This window comes from Wickerhamomyces anomalus (genome assembly GCF_001661255.1).
Source record: "Wickerhamomyces anomalus NRRL Y-366-8 unplaced genomic scaffold WICANscaffold_3, whole genome shotgun sequence".
Taxonomy (NCBI): Eukaryota; Fungi; Ascomycota; class Saccharomycetes; order Phaffomycetales; family Wickerhamomycetaceae; genus Hansenula; species Hansenula anomala.
This window is the reverse complement of record NW_017567112.1, coordinates 1326960-1346794: the sequence shown is the minus strand read 5'-3', so window position 1 is coordinate 1346794 and position 19835 is coordinate 1326960. Positions and strand designations below refer to the sequence as shown.

General features: G+C 35.3%; 12 protein-coding genes across 12 annotated transcripts; 7 read left to right on the top strand and 5 right to left on the bottom strand.

The window, feature by feature from the left end:
- Nucleotides 1-167: 167 nt before the first annotated feature.
- Nucleotides 168-1079, top strand: THI80 (thiamine diphosphokinase; the record flags this gene model as incomplete). Its single annotated transcript, XM_019183422.1, has 1 exon — nucleotides 168-1079. The coding sequence occupies one exon, from the start codon at nucleotides 168-170 to the stop codon at nucleotides 1077-1079; it is 912 nt and encodes a 303-aa protein (XP_019039350.1).
- A 24-nt stretch (nucleotides 1080-1103) lies between these two features.
- Nucleotides 1104-1910, bottom strand: SPP2 (spliceosome ATPase-activating subunit SPP2; the record flags this gene model as incomplete). The annotated part of the gene is made up of 1 exon (XM_019184783.1): nucleotides 1104-1910. The coding sequence occupies one exon, from the start codon at nucleotides 1908-1910 to the stop codon at nucleotides 1104-1106; it is 807 nt and encodes a 268-aa protein (XP_019039349.1).
- Nucleotides 1911-2332: 422 nt separating this feature from the next.
- On the top strand, nucleotides 2333-3912 carry SHE9 (She9p; the record flags this gene model as incomplete). Its single annotated transcript, XM_019184131.1, has 1 exon — nucleotides 2333-3912. One exon carries the CDS (start codon nucleotides 2333-2335, stop codon nucleotides 3737-3739), a length of 1407 nt encoding a protein of 468 aa, XP_019039348.1. The 3' UTR covers nucleotides 3740-3912.
- Nucleotides 3913-4048: 136 nt separating this feature from the next.
- Nucleotides 4049-5302, top strand: RPT3 (proteasome regulatory particle base subunit RPT3; the record flags this gene model as incomplete). Its single annotated transcript, XM_019185646.1, has 1 exon — nucleotides 4049-5302. One exon carries the CDS (start codon nucleotides 4049-4051, stop codon nucleotides 5300-5302), a length of 1254 nt encoding a protein of 417 aa, XP_019039347.1.
- Nucleotides 5303-5349: 47 nt separating this feature from the next.
- Nucleotides 5350-6869, bottom strand: SMP3 (glycosylphosphatidylinositol-alpha 1,2 mannosyltransferase; the record flags this gene model as incomplete). The annotated part of the gene is made up of 2 exons (XM_019182724.1): nucleotides 5350-6701; nucleotides 6755-6869. The coding sequence occupies 2 exons, from the start codon at nucleotides 6867-6869 to the stop codon at nucleotides 5350-5352; spliced, it is 1467 nt and encodes a 488-aa protein (XP_019039346.1).
- A 264-nt stretch (nucleotides 6870-7133) lies between these two features.
- On the top strand, nucleotides 7134-9176 carry SXM1 (Sxm1p; the record flags this gene model as incomplete). Its single annotated transcript, XM_019181763.1, has 1 exon — nucleotides 7134-9176. The coding sequence occupies one exon, from the start codon at nucleotides 7134-7136 to the stop codon at nucleotides 9174-9176; it is 2043 nt and encodes a 680-aa protein (XP_019039345.1).
- Nucleotides 9177-10282: 1106 nt separating this feature from the next.
- On the bottom strand, nucleotides 10283-10735 carry NCB2 (negative cofactor 2 transcription regulator complex subunit NCB2; the record flags this gene model as incomplete). The annotated part of the gene is made up of 2 exons (XM_019181701.1): nucleotides 10283-10626; nucleotides 10687-10735. The coding sequence occupies 2 exons, from the start codon at nucleotides 10733-10735 to the stop codon at nucleotides 10283-10285; spliced, it is 393 nt and encodes a 130-aa protein (XP_019039344.1).
- A 314-nt stretch (nucleotides 10736-11049) lies between these two features.
- UTP5 (Utp5p) lies at nucleotides 11050-13023 on the top strand (the record flags this gene model as incomplete). Its single annotated transcript, XM_019181787.1, has 2 exons — nucleotides 11050-11225; nucleotides 11271-13023. The coding sequence occupies 2 exons, from the start codon at nucleotides 11050-11052 to the stop codon at nucleotides 13021-13023; spliced, it is 1929 nt and encodes a 642-aa protein (XP_019039343.1).
- A 119-nt stretch (nucleotides 13024-13142) lies between these two features.
- APE4 (aspartyl aminopeptidase) lies at nucleotides 13143-14660 on the bottom strand (the record flags this gene model as incomplete). Its single annotated transcript, XM_019183421.1, has 2 exons — nucleotides 13143-14578; nucleotides 14630-14660. 2 exons carry the CDS (start codon nucleotides 14658-14660, stop codon nucleotides 13143-13145), a joined length of 1467 nt encoding a protein of 488 aa, XP_019039342.1.
- Nucleotides 14661-14998: 338 nt separating this feature from the next.
- HPT1 (hypoxanthine phosphoribosyltransferase) lies at nucleotides 14999-15649 on the top strand (the record flags this gene model as incomplete). The annotated part of the gene is made up of 1 exon (XM_019184782.1): nucleotides 14999-15649. The coding sequence occupies one exon, from the start codon at nucleotides 14999-15001 to the stop codon at nucleotides 15647-15649; it is 651 nt and encodes a 216-aa protein (XP_019039341.1).
- Nucleotides 15650-15742: 93 nt separating this feature from the next.
- Nucleotides 15743-17119, bottom strand: MCH2 (Mch2p; the record flags this gene model as incomplete). The annotated part of the gene is made up of 1 exon (XM_019181769.1): nucleotides 15743-17119. One exon carries the CDS (start codon nucleotides 17117-17119, stop codon nucleotides 15743-15745), a length of 1377 nt encoding a protein of 458 aa, XP_019039340.1.
- Nucleotides 17120-18711: 1592 nt separating this feature from the next.
- Nucleotides 18712-19713, top strand: URH1 (trifunctional uridine nucleosidase/nicotinamide riboside hydrolase/nicotinic acid riboside hydrolase; the record flags this gene model as incomplete). Its single annotated transcript, XM_019183420.1, has 1 exon — nucleotides 18712-19713. One exon carries the CDS (start codon nucleotides 18712-18714, stop codon nucleotides 19711-19713), a length of 1002 nt encoding a protein of 333 aa, XP_019039339.1.
- Between the last annotated feature and the right edge of the window lie 122 nt (nucleotides 19714-19835).

The window sequence follows — 19835 nt, the reverse complement described above, 5'->3', positions numbered from 1 at the left end:
GAAATGTAGAAGGCCTCGACAAGTTGGTTGTCCGTTAAAAGTATCGAAAGCGAATAAACCCAGACACCACGGCTCTGACAGCCATCATGAGGAAGAGGTCAACATTGACTAGTGAAAAGTTCATCTTTTGCACAAAATAAAGCACTTTTTATTCCAAATGGCCAATCATGTCAGAGAATACTGTCCCACTTGAGGAGATGACAAACATTACAGAGAACCCAGAGTCAATTGAGGTGAGCTGTCCAGCTGGAGCCAACATCATCAGTTTAACATCAGCGTTGAAGCCAACCAGTCGAAGTGCTCTCTTGATTTTGAACCAACCGATAGTGATACCCAGGTTTAAAGCTCTCTGGGATAATTTCCAACTGAAAATCTGTGGAGACGGAGGAGCTAACCAGTTGTTTAGGCTATTCACAACCGATGAAGAGAGAAAGCTTTATTTACCACACTACATTATCGGGGATTTAGACTCTTTGGAGAATGATGTTAGAAGCTGGTACGAAAGTCACGGTGTTGAAGTGATACCCCAAACTACTCAATATGCTACTGATCTAAACAAATGCTTAGATGCAGTAGAGGTCTATTACAATTTAAAAGATTTGAATCAAGAATTTGTTGCTAAAGAGATTGACCATTATGATGGATTGATCAAACTACATTCTAATATAAAGAGTCACAACGCTATACAGTGTGTATTACTTGGTGCCATTGATGGGAGATTTGATCATACTATTCAATCAATTTCACTTTTGTTCAACTTATCCAAGACAAATCCAAACCTAAGACTATACTATCTATCACCAACTGATTTGATCTTTATGATTCCAAAAGGGGTCAATCATCTAGAGTATGAGAACTTGAGTGCTATTCATGGATCAAACTGTGGATTACTACCCCTTGGTGGGCCAGTGAAGCTGACAACTCATGGGTTCAAATGGGATGTTGCTAATTGGGAAAGTTCAATAAAAGGTAGTGTGAGTAGTAGTAATAGATTGGTTGGTGTGAATGGTGCAACTATAGAAAGTGACGATGACTTGATTTTGAATATTCAAGTTAATCACCAAGAATTAAGCTTATGAAATAATGAAATGCAGTAATGACTTTCAATTTCTTGATCTGTAGGAATTTGAACTACTCGATCTTACAGGACTTCTTTCCCTATTTCTAGAATTTGGTCTTTTCTCTTCCTCAGTGTGAACTTCACCAGTTTTACGATTGATCATCTTCACAGGGACATAAGTCTTATCAATTGGCTTTAAACCTCCATCTGATTTGTTGTCTTTAGCACCAAGCCCTAGATATAAAGTTCTTTGAGCAACAGGTATCACAGCTTTCTTATTTTCGTCTTTCTCTTCATTTTGTTCACCTTTCCATCCCATTCCTCGAAGCATTGCTGCACCAAAACTTTCAACTGGTATTCTTTCGTAATCTTCCATGGTGGCCATCTCGGGACGTGATTTAACGTCTTCTTTGAACGAAAGTGTTTCTTGTTCATGTGAGTGTATTGGAGTTGAAGGGTTGCCACTATCATCTGTGGCCTTTGAATCTGCAGATTTCTCTAGGTAGTTTATACCATACTCTAGCTTTGAATTTTCACTCTCTTGTGTAGTGGGTTTAGCAGTCGGGTTGAATCTTTGTTGTGCTTTGTTTCTCCATTGATGGTTTCCTTCATTCTCAATAACAAGTGGACCCTCTTTAGTTATAGGACCTTCTTCTTTGTTGAATGCACCTCCTTCATTAGTATCAAATGTATCAATTTTTTGTTCTTTAACTTCTTCATCTTCCTCTTTAGCAAAACCAAATGGTTTATTTGACTTTTTAGGCAGATTGTTTGTGTCTTTCTTTAGCTTGAACCCTGAAAAACCTTGCTTTGAACCTTCATCTTTCTTCTTTAAAGAGAAACCAACCATTTTCAGGCTTAATCTAATTCAGTTCTTGATGTTTGGATTGTGATGTTGTGAAGAGAAATTGATTTTGAGAAAAACTGTTTGAACAGGGACACACTGGCACCGTTAAGATCCAAATTTCCTTAAACTTGACACAACTATCGTTAAAGTCACTCCTCAAAGGTTTGAGCTGTTATGTTTTAGATTAAAAGTGAAAAGTAATGCCCTAAATTGCTTTATAACAAAAAAAATGGCCTCGATCTACACGATTTTGGTGTCAAATAAGGTTTGTATAAAGATTTCGCGACTAGATTTTTTCAGGTTCGCCAATGAAAGCTCAAGAGACACCATTTAATTTCAACACTCTACTAAGATCCAACCGTCATTGTCCATTTCATACTCTCAATTTGCTCAATAAGTTCGAGTTGCCTCACTGCCTGTCTTTCATGAGCCTCAATTACTTGCTGAAAAGGCGTCTACCCATACAAAAGTCACCATTTGTTTATATCAGGGTGCATAGGCACCTATCCTATACGTCAGTTTCGAGGTACTCTCAAGAAGGTTCAACTAAAGATAAACCCTCCAATAAACCCCCAAGTGAACCAGAGAGCCCCGATCCCACGGATCCTAAGAAACAGAAGACCACTGTGGATAATTTTCTAGAATCAATACGACCCCATTTAAATACTGCACATCAACAATACAACAAAACAAAGACTCAAATCAACAGTGTTATTGTCCCATTTAAATTCCATTTCAACAAGGCAAAAGATGCTATCAAAGAAGCCAATGAGAAACTTGCACAACAAGAACAAGAGAGTCAGAATTATGATTTCAATCAAGATCTAACTAAAAATGGAACAAATGGGAAAACTATTCAAGGTTTACCATCTGAAAGAGAAAGAAAAAGAAGGAAGTGGGCAAAAAAACTGGAGCTATATATTGATTCACTACAAGAAACTATATTCACTGCAACTAGAGCTTTGAATGATGTCACTGGTTATTCTGCAATTCAAAAATTGAGAGAATCTATTGAGATTCTAGAGAAAGATCTTGAGAAAACAAAAGAGGATGCAAGAAATACAAAAGAAGTTTATAGTGATGCAATTGCCAAAAGATTACAGACTCAAAAGGAAGTTAATGAGCTTTTGCAAAGACAGCATTCATGGTCCCCTTCTGATTTAGAGAGATTTACAAAGCTTTACAAAGATGATCATGAAACTGCAGCTTATGAGAAACAAGCTAAAGAAGATATGGAAGCTGCTGATGCGAAAGAAGAAGACATACAAAATAAACTATCCAAAGCTATATTAACACGTTATCATGAAGAGCAGATTTGGTCTGATAAAATTAGAAGAACATCAACCTGGGGAACTTTTGGTCTTATGGGAATTAACATATTGTTATTTCTAGTTTTCCAATTAGCTTTGGAACCTTGGAAAAGAAGAAGATTGGTTGGAAACTTTGAGCAAAAAGTTCAACAAGTGTTGGAGGAGAATGCATATTTACAAAATGAAAAGTTGGATGTTATGAGTAAAAAAGTCGAAGAATTGCAAGAAAGTGATAGGTTGCCTATTCTCAATGAAAGTCTTCGAGCTGAAGTTATAGAAGATCCAATTGAGCCACCAGCGATCCATGGATTACCTTTACCTCCACATCAACCATCATTATTTGGCTATGTATCTTCAGGAGCACACAGCTTCATGAAACATTTCAAACCATCTTACAATTTGATAACTCAAGCTGGTCCAGCAGAGGCTACCATCAAGAAGGAAGATTTGATAACATTTACAACTGCAGCACTGGTTCTTGGTATCTCTATCGGCACATTACTTTCTGGAATTTTCAATTAACACAAATTTACAAGCACATTTGTATATAGTTTAAGAAATCAATTTTGCATACTATAAACTATCTGTCATCTCTTGTAGTGCAAATATGGTGGAAATTTACCCGCAAATCAGCATTTGTCTGATACGCCCACTCTTAAGGCTTGTCAAAAGTTTCGCGAATTCCTTTGAAATCGATCGAAATCGAAACATTTGAGCTTTTGGGTGGCCAACTATATCAACAACAGTCAGTAAAACAACAACATTAACACATTGAAAGACTTATTTTTTGATTCAATTGGTTACTTAAAGGTGTTTCAATAACTATACATAATGGAAGAACTAGGTATACAACCAACAGCAGCACCAAGCTTCGATAAATCCAAAATTGAAAACTTATTCATCAACACTACAAACCAATCTTCAAACAATGCTGATATATATTTGAAATTGAAAAAACTGGAAAAAGAATATGAACTATTGACATTACAAGAAGATTATATAAAAGATGAACAACGTCATTTGAAAAGAGAACTAGTAAGAGCACAAGAAGAAGTTAAAAGAATTCAATCAGTGCCGCTTGTTATTGGGCAATTTTTGGAACCAATAGATCAAAATGTTGGTATAGTATCTTCAACTACAGGTTCCAACTATGTTGTTAGAATCTTGTCAACATTGGATAGAGAACTATTGAAAGCTTCTGCTTCAGTTGCCCTACATCGTCATTCAAATGCTCTTGTGGATATTTTACCTCCAGAAGCTGATTCGAGTATTGCCATTTTGGGTGATGGTGAAAAACCAGACGTTACTTATGCAGATGTTGGTGGTTTAGATATGCAAAAGCAAGAAATTAGAGAAGCTGTTGAACTACCATTGACACAAGGGGATTTATATGAACAAATTGGTATTGACCCACCAAGAGGTGTCTTGTTATATGGTCCTCCAGGTACTGGTAAAACCATGTTAGTTAAAGCTGTTGCCAACAGTTCAACTGCCTCTTTCATTAGAGTCAATGGTTCAGAATTTGTCCAAAAATATCTTGGTGAAGGTCCTCGTATGGTGCGTGATGTTTTCAGATTAGCTAGAGAAAATTCACCATCTATTATTTTCATTGATGAAATTGATGCTATTGCCACTAAGCGTTTTGATGCTCAAACTGGTGCTGATCGTGAAGTTCAACGTATCTTGTTGGAATTGTTGAATCAAATGGATGGTTTCGATCAAACTTCAAGTGTCAAAGTTATTATGGCAACAAACAGAGCTGATACATTAGATCCTGCATTATTAAGACCAGGTCGTTTAGATAGAAAAATTGAATTCCCATCATTAAGAGATAGAAGAGAACGTCGTTTGATCTTTTCCACTATTGCTTCAAACATGTCACTATCTCCAGAAGTTGATTTAGATTCATTGATTATTAGAAATGACCCACTATCAGGTGCAATCATTGCTGCTATTATGCAAGAAGCTGGGTTGCGTGCTGTCAGAAAGAACAGATATGTTATTTTACAAAGTGATTTAGAAGAAGCTTATACTGCACAAGTCAAGACTGATAGTGAAGTTGATAAATTCGAGTTCTATAAATAGTCTAAACAAATACAACTCATCAAGATCCATTCAATTAAATGTAGATATTATATCAGTTGTGTGATATTGTAAACATCAATACCTGGTCTGAGAGTTCTAAAATCTTCAAAATCAAGATGGTCCAGGTCCAAGTGATAGTCATAGCTCCATATTTTTTCAATTGAGAATGTATTGTTTAATCTTTCAAGTAATGGTATTGAAGAGCGAGGTGTAATTAAGAGTGATTGATCAAATTTCTCGAGAACCACAGCTAAACTATTAACATCTGCACCCATCAAATCAATCATATGATTACTATCAGTATTGTGAATCACATCCTTTTCAGATATTGTCAAGTTCTGATTAGCCAAAATATAAGCTGGAGGTTTGTAAGTTTTCCACCAAATTTGAACACCACCATATTGAACCTCTCTTAAATGATCCAAAGTTACTAGGACACCTCTTTGGTGTAATGATCCCATGATGACACCAAAAACAAGATTGAAAACACACCATAATCTCATTGTCCATACAATTATAGCTGGACTAATGTTTTGGAAGTCAATACACATACAAATCAATGGAACTAATGGTGTTAGGAATCTGAGCTCTTGATGAGGAATAACTGATAATATGAACAGTCCAGACACTATTGAAAGAAATGGAATGCTGGTCGTATATCTGTTTTTGTATAACAGTGGGATCAATACAGGACCAGCAAGCTGTGGTAGGTTGATCAGAAGGTGTGTGTAGTAAGGGTGAAGACCATGTTGAGCAAGATTTGATGAATCTTTGTTATAAAGAAAGTTGTTCAATGGTGTGATTAAAATATGATCTGAGCCAAATAATTTGGTATCAAGTAATATGAGGATCAATGAAGTTATGGTGAAAAACACCGTGAATGTGATTGCTGTTGACTTGAACCTTTGGAAATGTTTTAGTAAGAAGAATGATGGAATGAACAAAAATGCCACAAATGTGATCCTGTTAAATATACCCAGACTCATCACAATACCCAATAAGGCTATCAACCCATTGGATCTTGTTGGGTTTTTCAAGTTGGATTGAAGTTTCAAGATATGCAAAATTGATAACGCAATAAGCAAAATTTGAGTCTCTATGCTATTCGAAAATGTATGAGATTGGTAAGTCCATGTGACATATGATGAAAAAATGAAATAGATTGTTTTGGAACCTTCTTGTTTGGATTGAGTGATGATCCTTGTACTCCATTGTGCAATGAATATGTATGAAACAACTAATTGTAGTCTAGCTATGTACAACAAAGCCAATGGATTGAACTTGAACAGTTTATTGATGTAAAGAAGAGGACCATAAATTAAGTATAAAACTGCATAACTTCTGCTTGGATTTGAAGAAAACTCCCAAGGAATATTTGTTTTATAGTTGTAAAATTTATCTTCAAAAGGTTAATACTTATTAATATCTTTGGTATGGTTTTTTTCAACTCACTTGTTAATACTTCAAAACTTTGGAAATGCTCATCTGGGTGGATATATGACGGTTCCAGGGCAAAGTAAAACAGCAAAGCATAGCTGATATAATGGAAAGTTTTCCAGTCTGCCATTCTAATAGTATTCAACACTGGCTATTTAGCTTTTTTAACCACTTTAGCTCAGTTTCTACTTCATTTATACCCAAAAATCCACGTATTGAAAAAGCTGATTCGCTCTATAATTTCAAAGTTGTAGTGGCCGTATCCAATTCTGGCCCACCAGCAAAAAAAAACTTCAAAACAAACAACATGGAAGAAAAAAAGCCCTATACAAAATTCAAAGCGTTAGAGCCATAACCCAGAAGCAACCCTCAGAGACAAGCTGGACACTTTACAATGGAGGCACAACTCATCTCAAATGCATTGCAGGCCACCTTGGACCCGGTACCTGAGGCCAGAAAGCAGGCCGAGCAGCAATTGGCCGAGTTCGAGAAACAGCCAGGTTTCACTGTTTACTGTCTTGATCTAGCTGTTGATCCATCATCGTCAAATACCGTGAAAAGTTCAGCTGCAGTTTACTTTAAAAACAGAATCTCAAAATACTGGAAAGATGAGAGTGATAGAGCCATCAAGCCTGAAGAACAAGAAACAATCAAAACCAAGTTGATAGAGTCCTTGGTGAAGTGTTATGATGATAGCCACATTAGACCACAATTGGGCCTAGCTGTCAGAAACGTTTTACTACGCGGTGCTTGGTCGTTAAATGAACCAATACACCAGTTATTGAATTCAAAGTCAGATATTGCACATGTATACACCGGGTTGCTATTGCTGTTTGAAGCTACAAGATCTCAAAGATGGGCTTTCACTGATAGAACATTGATTGATACTTACATTGAACAAACATTCCCAATTTTAGAAGTCCTTGCTTCTGAAATTTTGAATAATACTGATTATCGCTCTGGTGATATGTTATACTTGATCTTGAAAATCTTTAGATATTCAACAATATCTGCCTTACCAAAATATTTTTATGATGTTAATAAGCTTTCCACATGGATTTCATTACATTTAGCTGTTGTTCAAAGAGACTTACCCAAAGAAATTCTTGATCTTGAACCTGCTGATAGATCATTTGATAAAAGAGTCAAGGCATTTAAATGGGGGTTTGGTAATTTGCACAAGTTTTACACAAGATATGGTTTACCAACAAGTAAAAACACTAGTCCTGAATTTATCAATTTTTTCAATGCTAGTATTGTTCCAGAAGTTTTGAAAGTTTATTTTGGTATTATAGAGAAATGGAGTGGTGGTTTATGGTTGAGTGATAATTCATTATATCATTTGATTTCATTTTTGGAGAAGTGTGTTATGACAACTTCTTGGAGTTTGATAGAACCACATTTTGAAATCATACTGAGACATTTAGTCTATCCTGCGTTATGTCAAGACAATTTGGAATTATTCGAAGATGATCCGGAAGAGTACATTAGAAGATATTTTGATATTTATAGAGAGTCAAGCACCGCTGACGTTGCAGCTACTGATTTCCTATTTGTCACTTCTCATCACAGAACTGAAAAATTGTCTGTGGTTTTGAATCTTTTGAATGAAATTTTCAGTAGCTTCAGTCAAGATCAATCAGAAGTGAATGCATTGAAAGCTGAAGGAGGTTTAAGAATTTTGAGTTCAGTTTCTATGCAATTATCAAATGAAAAATCACCAGTCAAAGATCAAGTTGACCAAGTTATTGATGGATTTGTTGTCCCACTACTTACAAACAAACACCAATTTTTGAGAGCAAGAGCATGTGAAACCATATCCATTGTTACATGCAGCTATAAAAACACATCAATTTTATCAAGAGTCTTTGAAGGTGTTTACAACAATTTCAAAGATGATTCAAGTTTGGCCATTCAAGTTGAAGCTGCTGCTGCATTGAAAGTGTTGATTGTTGAACCACCTGTTGTTGAACAAATCTCACAAGATGTACCAACTATCATGCAAAAATTGTTGCATCTTTCAAGATCGTATGAATTAGATATGATTGGTGAAGTTATGGAATCATTTGTTGAAGAATTCTCCACCCAGTTAGAACCATTTGCTCATGATTTGGGTTCAACATTATGTGATCAATTCATTCGCACAGCTACCGAGTTATTAGAGCTACAATCAACACATTCAAATGGTGGTGGTAGTGATGGTGAAACTGAAAAAGAATACCAAGCTGTCGGTTATATCAATACAATGACCACAATGACAATTTCAATGGGTAAAGTTGACCTTGAAGAAGTTTTTGCTCCAGCTATCAAATTTGTTTTGCATAATGCAGCAATTTCATTCTTAGGCGAAGCTTTAGAATTAGCTGAAAGTTTAGCAATGGCTAGAAAGACAATCTCACCAGTCCTATGGGACTTATACAAAGAGGCAATTGATTGAAAGGAAGAATAATAAGTTTCAAAACTCTGGTTATACAGAGGAAGAATTATTGAAACAACAAGAGGAATTGTTTCGTCAATCAAGATCAAGATTACAGAATCAAGGTCCAAAAGCTGAAGATGGTGAAATTAAGAGTGAAGTTAAGGCTGAAGAAATATGATATAAAAACGGAGTTGATAATGATGATGACGATGATGATGACACCACTAGGGGTGTGTGTTATGTATATTATTAAGGAACAAGAGGTTTAGTTTTGTGTTGTGATTTTTAGTCTTTGTTATATATAAAATGGGATTCGGGAATCACATGTATTGAATAATGTAAGGATTCTACAACATTTTAGTTTCTGCATAAATCATTTTAATTTTTTCACTTCTAATAAGGCTACTTCTATATTGTATTGATGGATTGATATGTTTATTGTGATAAGTTCAACAAATTATTAGTAGCGTTGACTTTATCTGGTGTTAATGAACCCATGATTGCATTATATCTATCTGGAATTGCACTTTGAAGGCCTCCAAATTTGACCTTAAATTCCATAAATATATTGACGTCATCCAATGGAGTATCTTTGAATGAGTCTTCATCATCATCATAATCATCATCACCATCTTCGTGTTGATCACCCTTCAATAGAGCTTGTCTCTTGTGTAAAGCCTCAGGTAATTTTTCAATTGATGATATCAATTTTTGACCAAACTGTGGAATGAATGCTTCAATAGATTGTGGTAATTGAGGTGCTGATAATAACGATAATAGGGCCAAACTTTGTAGTTTCAAACCATAAACGTTATTCAATACAGTTGACAAATTGTACCATATTTCAAAGACTCTAACAGTTTCGTTATTTTGCTCCAAGATTTGCAATGTCTTTAGAGGGTCAATGAAAAGTGAAGCTAACAATACCCTAGCAAATCCTAATGGAGGTAAGTCTTGTTCTTTGAAAATCTTCAATGATAATGGGAATAAATCACCAACTTCTTTTAGAGTCAATGTCAAATATTCAACAATTTCAAAACATCCTTGATTATCAAAATCAACAGGTGAATTTAAAATTTCTGTAATAACATTTGTTAAAGGTGTGACTTGTGGAGAGCTTAAATTCAAGCCTTTAAATCCATAAACAATGATGTTTTCAAAAAATGGAACATAAACTTCAGTGAATTCAGCTGCAAACGTTTGAAATGTCTACCTTTCAAGGATTCTTTATGTTCCACTAACGCTTGTTCAATAGGCGCTATATAATCAGTAAATCCCAATTCTTGTAATGCTTTGATGACATGGTCCGAAGCAATAGTTTTCTTAGCTTCTTGTTCAGCTATTTCATTCGATTGATCTGAAAGTATCATTATGAATTCAATGCAGCATTCAATTACAACATCTCTAGCTTCTTTGGAAAACGTCAAATCATGTGGTAAAACTTCTCCTATAATCTTTTGAACAGTAGCTAATACAATTGACAGTTAGTAAAATGGTCTCAAAACACCCCCGGCAAAATCCGACATACCTTTTGGAAGCGTTAGATCCTCATTACTGGATCCACCGAAATCAGTCATCTTTCTCAATCGCTTTCAAATGGTTTCAAAGTGTCTTCAATCAACGATTCTTGCCCAAATTCCATTTGTTTTGATTGTTTATGTATAAACGTAATAATTTTTTTGGCATGAACCATTTGCCGGGTAAATTTCGCGAATTGTCAAAATCACTGGTTGGGGCACATCTTCAAGAGGTAAAAAAATTTTAAGAAGCTCATCTCTTTAATAAGGCTAGATCAAGTGCAATTCTGAGTATAGAAGACCTATAAGATCATAAGCTGTCTTTGGTATAAGCTGCTTTGAATTCATCTGTACATATTGAAACTGCATTCAAAATGGGTTCTGTTCTAGCTGCTTCAGATTTCGATCCTAGTGGGAATTACTTTGCGTCTGCTGTGACAGCATTAGATACACACAAGATTAGAGTCCAATCCACAAATTCTACTTCTACATTAGCCAATGCATTTTCATTAGATAAAGGTCATAAACTTACAAGTATATCTTGGGGTGTGTTTTCCACCGTGAATTCTTCAAAGCAACAACGTAAAAAGAGAAGACAATCTAATGGGTTCAACATTGAGAATCAATTTTTAGCTGTTGGTTTGAATAAAGGATCTATATTGATATATTCACCATTAACTAATGAAGTCATATCCAAGCTTGAAAACCCAAATGCATCTGCCATCAATGATTTCCATTATTCAAGTTTGACCAACTCAGGTTGGTCTATTGATTTGGGCCAAAATGTTGTTGAGTGGGATCTAATATCATATAAACCAAAAAGACAATTTAACATTCAAGAATCCATAAACCGTATCAGAGTTATTGAATATAATGAAAAACCACATTTATTGTTAGCATCACATAGTGTCTTGCTTGTTGATATAGAAACTCAAGAAGTGATAAAGACATTTCCTGGTCATATTTCACCTATCCATACTTTACTCCCAATAACTTCAAACTCATTCATTACTGCTGCTGAAGGTGATAGATATATAAATATATACCCATTAGAAGGAGTACCAACTGTTTTGGTCACACAGAGTAATGTTATCTATGTATCATATGGGAATAATACAGTTAGTGCTGTTACTGAAGATGGTATAGTGGAAGTTTTCAAAGACCCATTCACTAAAGCTCCTACAACTTCAAAGAGAAAAGGCCAACAGTCTAAACAATCAAATGGTAGAATTGAACTAAAACGTCCAAACTCTTCAGACTCATTGAAAATTGAACACTCGTTTATAAATGATGGATCAATCACAATAACTTGGTTAGAACAAGCTAGTATTCCATACTTTGAGAAAATCCAAATCAATGATATAACTGAAACAAAAACCGTTCTCAAGGATAAACCAACCATACAGGCTAAAGATCATAGTCTTTTCGGTCAAGATGTTGCTGCACCAAAGTCATATAATGAAAGTAATGCTGTTGTTACAAGCGGTGACAATTTGAAATTTTTAGATAATAAAGAAACACAAGAGGATGAACAAGAGGATGAAGATGAAGAAGATGGACCAACTTTGGCTGAAAAATTGGAAGCATTGAAAGTTCAACAACCAGTTTCAAAGAAAAAGCAAGGAAGAGCCACAGCTGGAAGTTTGGTTGTTGTTTTGACTCAAGCATTAAAAGCTAATGATCATTCCTTATTGGAAACTGTTTTAAGTAATAGAGATGAAAACGTTTTGAAAACTACTGTTCAACGTTTAGACACCTCGTTGGCCGTTACTCTATTAGAAAGATTAGCTGAACGTATTGCTAGACAAACACATCGTCAAGGTCAATTAAACATTTGGGTTAAATGGGTTATGGCTGTACATGGTGGTTATTTGGTTAATGTTCCGAATTTGTCTAAATCATTATCTTCATTGCACTCAACTTTATCAAGAAGAGCTTCCACTTTACCAAGGTTATTAGAACTACAAGGAAGATTAGATGTTTTATACGCTCAACAAGAAATAAGACAAGCAAATAAAGAACATGGTGAAGATGATTATCAAGGTTCTGACGAATCAGATGTTGAATATATTGAAGAATTGGAGGATGCTAACTTGATCGATGATGGTGAACAAGACTTCTATGAACAAGATGAAGAAGGATTTATGAGCATTGATGAATCAAGCGAGGATGAAGAAGCCCCAGTTGCTGATAAATTGAATGATAGTGAAGTTGATGATGAAGCAGGTTATAGTGACGTTGAAGTTAATGGTAATGGTAAAATAGAGGAGGACAGTGAAAGTGAAGATGAGCAAGAACAATTGAAGAAGAGAATTGCAAAGTTAAAGGCAAAGCAACAACGTAAGTAATGGGGTTTTACACTTTAATTCAATGTTATAAAGTAAGAAAGTGCATTAATTTATAGAAAAGTTGTATCATAAAAAATAAATAATTCAAAATTACACAACACTAGTTTGGATGAAGAATTTCATTCCCCATCGATGATAATAGTTGGCTCAATCTTTGTAAAATTATCATAAAATGATTTGAACAATGCAACTTGTTTTTCAATATCAACGGTACTTGAAGTTTCCCTAATGGAATGCATACTTAAAACACCATTACCTAAATCTAGGGTTCTAATACCTGTCTTGGAGGCTAAGATTGGACCAATTGTACTACCACATGGGGAACCATTAGCAACAACAAACAATTGTAATGGGACTTTAGCCTTCTTTGCAACTTCCTTCAACAAAACAATACCAGGACTATTTGTTACATAACGTTGATTAGCATTAACTTTAATAACTGGTCCTTCTCCTAATTTTGGTTTATGTTTAGATTCATATTTCCCGGTATAATTTGGATGTATACCATGAGCAACATCTGAAGATAAAAAGAATGACTTAGCTGATGATTCTAGAGTGAATGGTAAAGGTTTGGTGGATTCGCCTTTATCACCGGTTAATCCAGTAATTCTATCCAAAATGTTTGGTAGAAAGTTAGAATCAGCACCTTGAGCTGATGATGATCCGATTTCTTCATGATCAAACAAGGAGACTAAACGGATACCATTTTCATCTTTCAAAGATTCAGTAGTGACAGATTCCACTAAACCTTCAATAGATGTGAAGCATGAGGTCAAATTATCTAGTCTTGCACTAAAGATGAATTCATCATTTAACCCACCTAAAGTTGCTGGTTTATGATCATAGAGTACCAATTCAAAATCCTCAATATCTTCAACGGTTACCCCTGCTTCTTTGGCAATTAACTCAACCAATTGCTCATCATGTCTTTGAACAACGGTGTTTAAAGATTGGAATTCTTCAGTTGATAATTCTGAGCCTTCACAACAGCCACCTTTACTTTTAACTTTTTTATCTTCTGGGATTGCATTATCAAGACCAGCAATTGGTAATAATTGTGATTCTTTGTTAAATTCAAAAGTTTTGTTAACATCTCTGTCTAAATGAATAGCTAAAGTTGGAATTTTCAATAATGGTTTTTTGATATCAATTAATTTAGGAACAAACAACCCATCTTGTTTAACAATAACTCTACCAGCGACACTTAAATCAGAATCGAACCAACTGTGCCAGATACCACCACCATACAATTCAACACCAATTTGAATGAAGCCTTCAGCGTTTCTTTTGGAAACAGGTTTAATACGTAAACATGGAGAATCAGTATGAGCACCAACGATTGAGATACCATTACCTGGGGCCCATTTCTCACCCACTGTGAATGCGATGATTGAAGAAGCGTTTCTAGTGACAAAATATTTACCACCTTTCAACACTTTCCCAGGCCAATTGTCTCTTTCTGAAAGTTCTTGGAAGCCATTTTTAGTTAATTTAGCCTTCACATTGTGAACAGCATGATATGGAGTTGGAGATGCATTCAAGAATGACACAAAGTCTAGAGAGAATCTATTAGTATTTACTAGCAGAAAGTAACACTAGTACGTACCATTGGCATATTTAAGAGTCGTTGAAGACATTTTCCTTAGAGATGAAAAGTTCATCAATGGATTAGAACCAAAGTTTCAACCAAATTGTTATATTTCAAACTTTGTTCGCCGATCTGAAGAGTCCGAAATACAAAACGCATTCGCGGATATTTCTTTCGCGACTCATCTTCGCGAATTGGGTGTGGCCCTTGTCCAAAAGTTGACCCGCGGTCTCAAAAAAAATTTGTGTCTTATCGAAACGTTTAGCTTAAGGATATTAGAAAAAAGGGTACAACTGTGCTTCCAAGTATTTGGTGAGGTTTGCAATAACTTTGGTATCCTTGCTTGCTATCCTTTTTATTTAAATAGAAAATAATTGTTGAAGAAAAATGACTGATAATCAAGATATTGAAGACTCTAAAGTCTACATTAGTTATAACCATGTCCATCAATTGATTCAAGAAGCTGCTCCAAGATTAAAAAACTTCAACCCAGACTTAATCATTTGTGTTGCTGGTGGTGGTTTAATTCCAGCTAGACAAGTTCGTACTTTCTTGAAGGAGCCAGGCTCACCAAATGTTCGTATTATGGCTGTTGTTTTATCCTTGTATGAAGACATAGGGTCAGTTTCAACTCAAGCTGAAAAACTAGGTAAACAAGTTGTTCGTACACAATGGTTGGATTATATCAACACTGACTTCACTCTTTTGGGTAAAAACATTCTAATTGTTGATGAAGTTGATGACACTAGAACCACTTTAAATTATGCTGTCACTGAATTGAAGAAAGATGTTGAAGAACAAGCAAAGGCAAAAGGTATTGATGTTAAAGATGCTGGAACCAACTTTGGTATTTTTGTTTTACATAATAAACTAAAACCAAAGAAGGCTGATTTACCACCTGAAGTTTACAATGAAAAGAACTATATTGCTGCCAGAGATATTGAAGATGTGTGGATTGCTTACCCATGGGAATCTAATGACATTGTTTATCACACCAAAAGGGCTGTTGAACAAGGAAATGATGTTTTTTTACCATGAAATGACTAATGTAATAATAATAATTTAAAGAATATGTATATTAGGCATTAATTAATAAAGTGGAGTATATATAGTATGCATGATTGTATGTACTTAGACTTTTCTTGTTTTTGATAGTGCAAACATTTTGGAAACACCTTTCTTGAAAGGAACTTCTATATGCAGTTCACCATTATCCATATGAGTGTTCATATCTTCGGCGATTTCATCTCTAGCAATCAAGTGGGCTCTTAAAACCCATAAACTCATTGCTGCTGCAAAATAACAACATCCACACCATATTGCAGGATGTTGATACTGAATTGGTGAATATTCTTGTCCATTTGGTGGAGCTGCCCTTAGTTGAATACCAATTAATGGAGAAACTGTACCAAAAATACCTACAATAACCCAAATCATACCCAAAGTAACACTCAATTTTTTCAATCCAACAACTCTTGAGACAACAGTACCTAAGACGGCCCAAATAGTCCCCATCAAACTACCTTGGATAATAGCAAATGCAATAGCACTAGCATAATTTCGAATTGGAATCCACATTGCAAAGCAAAATAATGCAACTAAGAAATGTGCAACGATAGCAACTGAGATAGCACCAAACTTATCAGAGAAATAACCAACTGTAGGTCTTCCAAAGAAGACACCAACAGAAATCATACAAGAAACAATGGCACCTTGAGATCCAGAATAACCTAACGATTTAGTAAAATCTGCTAAATTGTATAATAAGACAACATATCCCAATAATGTAGTTGCAATCCAAAAAGAAACAATCCAAAATCCAAATTTTTTCAAAAGTGTAATATCAAATACTTCTAAAGTTGGTTTGACATGTTGATCTCTAGTTCTTGTTAATAAACATCCGAAAATTGTAACAACGGCACAAATGATTGCTTGAACAATCAATGCCCATTTAACATCTTTAACTTCAATAATCCTTTGCAATGCAAGATTGAACATGACACCACCAGCTCCAGATCCTGAAGCTGATAAACTTTGAGCTAATGATCTCTTTTCTCTAAACCATTGTGGCAATAAAGTATTTGCAGGGATACATACAAATGCTAACCCAAAACTGATCAATAAACCTTGAGTCAAATATAATTGCCAAATCTTCTTACTGAATGCAGCAAGCATTATACCACAAAATTGAAAAGCACAACCTGTCAATATACAGATTCTTGGGCCAGTTAGTGTGATATAATAAATAATTATAGGTGCTAAGAACAACCCACAACCAAACGCAATACCACCAATTGCAGCATAGTCTATCTTGGAAGCATTAGCGAATTGTTGATACTGTAAATAATGTGCTAAATAAATGGAAAAAGCAGAATTTGAAGCCCATGTTGCAACATTGAAGCAAAACACCGCAAGAACAACAAACCAACCATAACCACCATCAGGAACATCAATAATATTTGTTTGTGGTTGTGTCTCTAGTTTCTCTGGATCTTCTTGATTGTTCATGTTATCAGAACTTCCTTGATCTAATTGGGTTTCGTTTACGCTTCTTTTTTCTGGATCTTGATCTTTTTGATTGTTATCACTGAACAACATATTGTACTTCTATAGATAAGCTTCGTCAAACACTTTTGCACCCTCTTGTCCTTTGAACTTCTTGTCGTTGTGGCATGAGTGGTGTTGAATTTCACAACAGCGTCAACTTGGCAAGTATTTATATCAATCTCGTTTGCCCTGTGAATGGAAACCAGTAAAAATGACTTTATGACTGTTTTCCTGTTCTTGAAAAAAAATTACTACTAGTCCCTAATTTGAGGAGCAACGCCGGCCTAAATCCGTTATAGACCTCACTTTAAATAGCCGATAATTCATGGTTAAGTCCGCAGACCCCTTTTTCAGCCTCAGCCGGTCTGAGTCTTGGTCCTTGCCTTCCTATTTTGAACGCATTTACCGTCTAAATCCGCACTCGAGATCCAAAAAACCTCAAGCGAGTCTTATGACCTGAATAAAGGGTGCTGAAACTAATGAGAAATTAAGGTGTAACTAAACGGGCTTAACGTTTATTAGTGGAATTAGTAACCTCTAAGTGCGGTATAAATGACGGATCTAACAGTGCTGTTTTTGATGTGATCTTCAGCTAAATGGCAATACATATTGCAGTAATATAGATATTGAGTCGAGCAGTATCAGTAGTTGTACACGGCCGCTACTCAATTGTCTATTGTACTGAAAGTTGAAGCTTGTTCCATTACAGGCGGTTGCCAATAAAGAATCAGCAGTCTTATGATTGAGGCTTACATTTTTATCGGTATGAGGTTGGTTCTTCGTGAAAAGAAAATGTCTGTCAGTTCGAACGGTCACATAAGGTTTGTACGAATTGATCAAAAGGGTGAACCATTATTGTCACTAGAAGGCAATGGAATGTTCAATGAAACATTTTGCGAAATATATATAGCTAATGGAAGCTATAGGCTGGGATAAATTGTTCATGAAGTATGAGAGGTGCTGTTTATTAAGTGAGTCAACAGACAATTACACCATTAATCCAGATCATTTTAATGACTTCCCAGCTAGCTTTTAATTGAAATAGTTGCAAGAAATTCACTGTGGCTGGCTGGCTGTTGGAAGTGGAAACTTCAGGCAACACAGCTAGTTTGCGGTTGACTAGATCGAATGTAAACTGAATCGTATATTCAATATCATATTTGTGCCGGGCTGACTTCGGAGAAACAACATGTTTAACGTTATTGAACGATCGCAAAAAAATGGGATATCGCCACCTGTCTTTACCTTTCTTTCAATTAGAGTCTTTCAAAGTTACCAATTAGAAAATCAGCTTCAAAACTTCCACTAATTGATGGTTTAACTATTTTTTCATTCATACAATTTATATGACCGTCGGCCTTAACGCTGAAAGCCTTCGGGTGAAACAAAATGTTTGGATCGGCTGAAAATTCTGGAAATGTGTTAACTTGAAAAATATAAACTAGGCACAACTCTCAACAATAGAATCTTTAACAACTACTATTCAAAGACGCAACTTGGTGTTCAGAATTAGACACTGAGAACAGATCACATTATACACATACATAACAAATATGACAGTTACTCAAATCCCAATCTGGTTGGACTGTGATCCAGGCCATGATGATATGATTGCAATTTTGTTATCATGTTTCCATCCAAATTTCAAACTTTTAGGTATCTCTACAACTTTTGGTAACTCATCATGTGAGAATACAACAAACAACACATTATCAATTTTAACCAAGTTCCAAAAGACAGGTATCCCAGTGTATCAAGGATGGAAAGTTCCATTGATCAAGAAACCAAGTTTTGCTCCTAGTATTCATGGGAAATCTGGATTAGCTGGTACCGAACTTCCAACTCCTCAAACCTCAATAGAAAATCCAAGTAGAGATGATAAAGAACAAATTGAACAATTCTACTCATATTTGAAGACACAGGTGGAGAAATATGAAAATGAGATATCAATAGTTGCAACAGGTCCATTAACAAACATTGGTAATTTTTTCCAAAAATATCCAGATCTTAAAGAAAAAGTCAAATTTGTTTCAATAATGGGTGGCGGTATCGAAATATCGAATTGGAAAGCTGGTGAATTCAACATTTGGTGTGATCCTCATAGTGCAAATTTCATATTTCAAGATCCTATTATTGCACCAAAGACCATTTTATTACCTATTGATGTTACGCATACTGCAATTTTGTCAGAATCTGTGGAAAAACGAATTTTGAATGAGCCAAATACAACTCCATTGAGAAAAATGTTGTATGAATTAATGGTTTTCTTCAAAGATACGTATGTGAAAGAGCAAGGTTTTGTTGATGGTCCGCCAATTCATGATCCCTTAGCTGTTATTGTGCTACTAGAAGAATATGGTGTTGAAAACATGGGAATTGAGAGCATTAGATATCAACTAGATACAGTTGAAGAAGGTGAACTTGAAGGGAAATTGGAGTATAAACCTAATGATCGCGGTGTTAAAGTTGTTACAAAGTTGGATATTGAGAAGTTTTGGGAAATCATTCTGAAAGTAATTACCATTGCGGATGGTGACCATGCCGTTGAGTGTTGAAGATATATACCAAGCATATCAATATAGAGCAGAGGATATCAACGGGATTGACCAAGGTCCATGATATGAATTAGTAGCTTTCGGTATATCTAATGTTCCGCGAGAAGACACGATTAATTGTT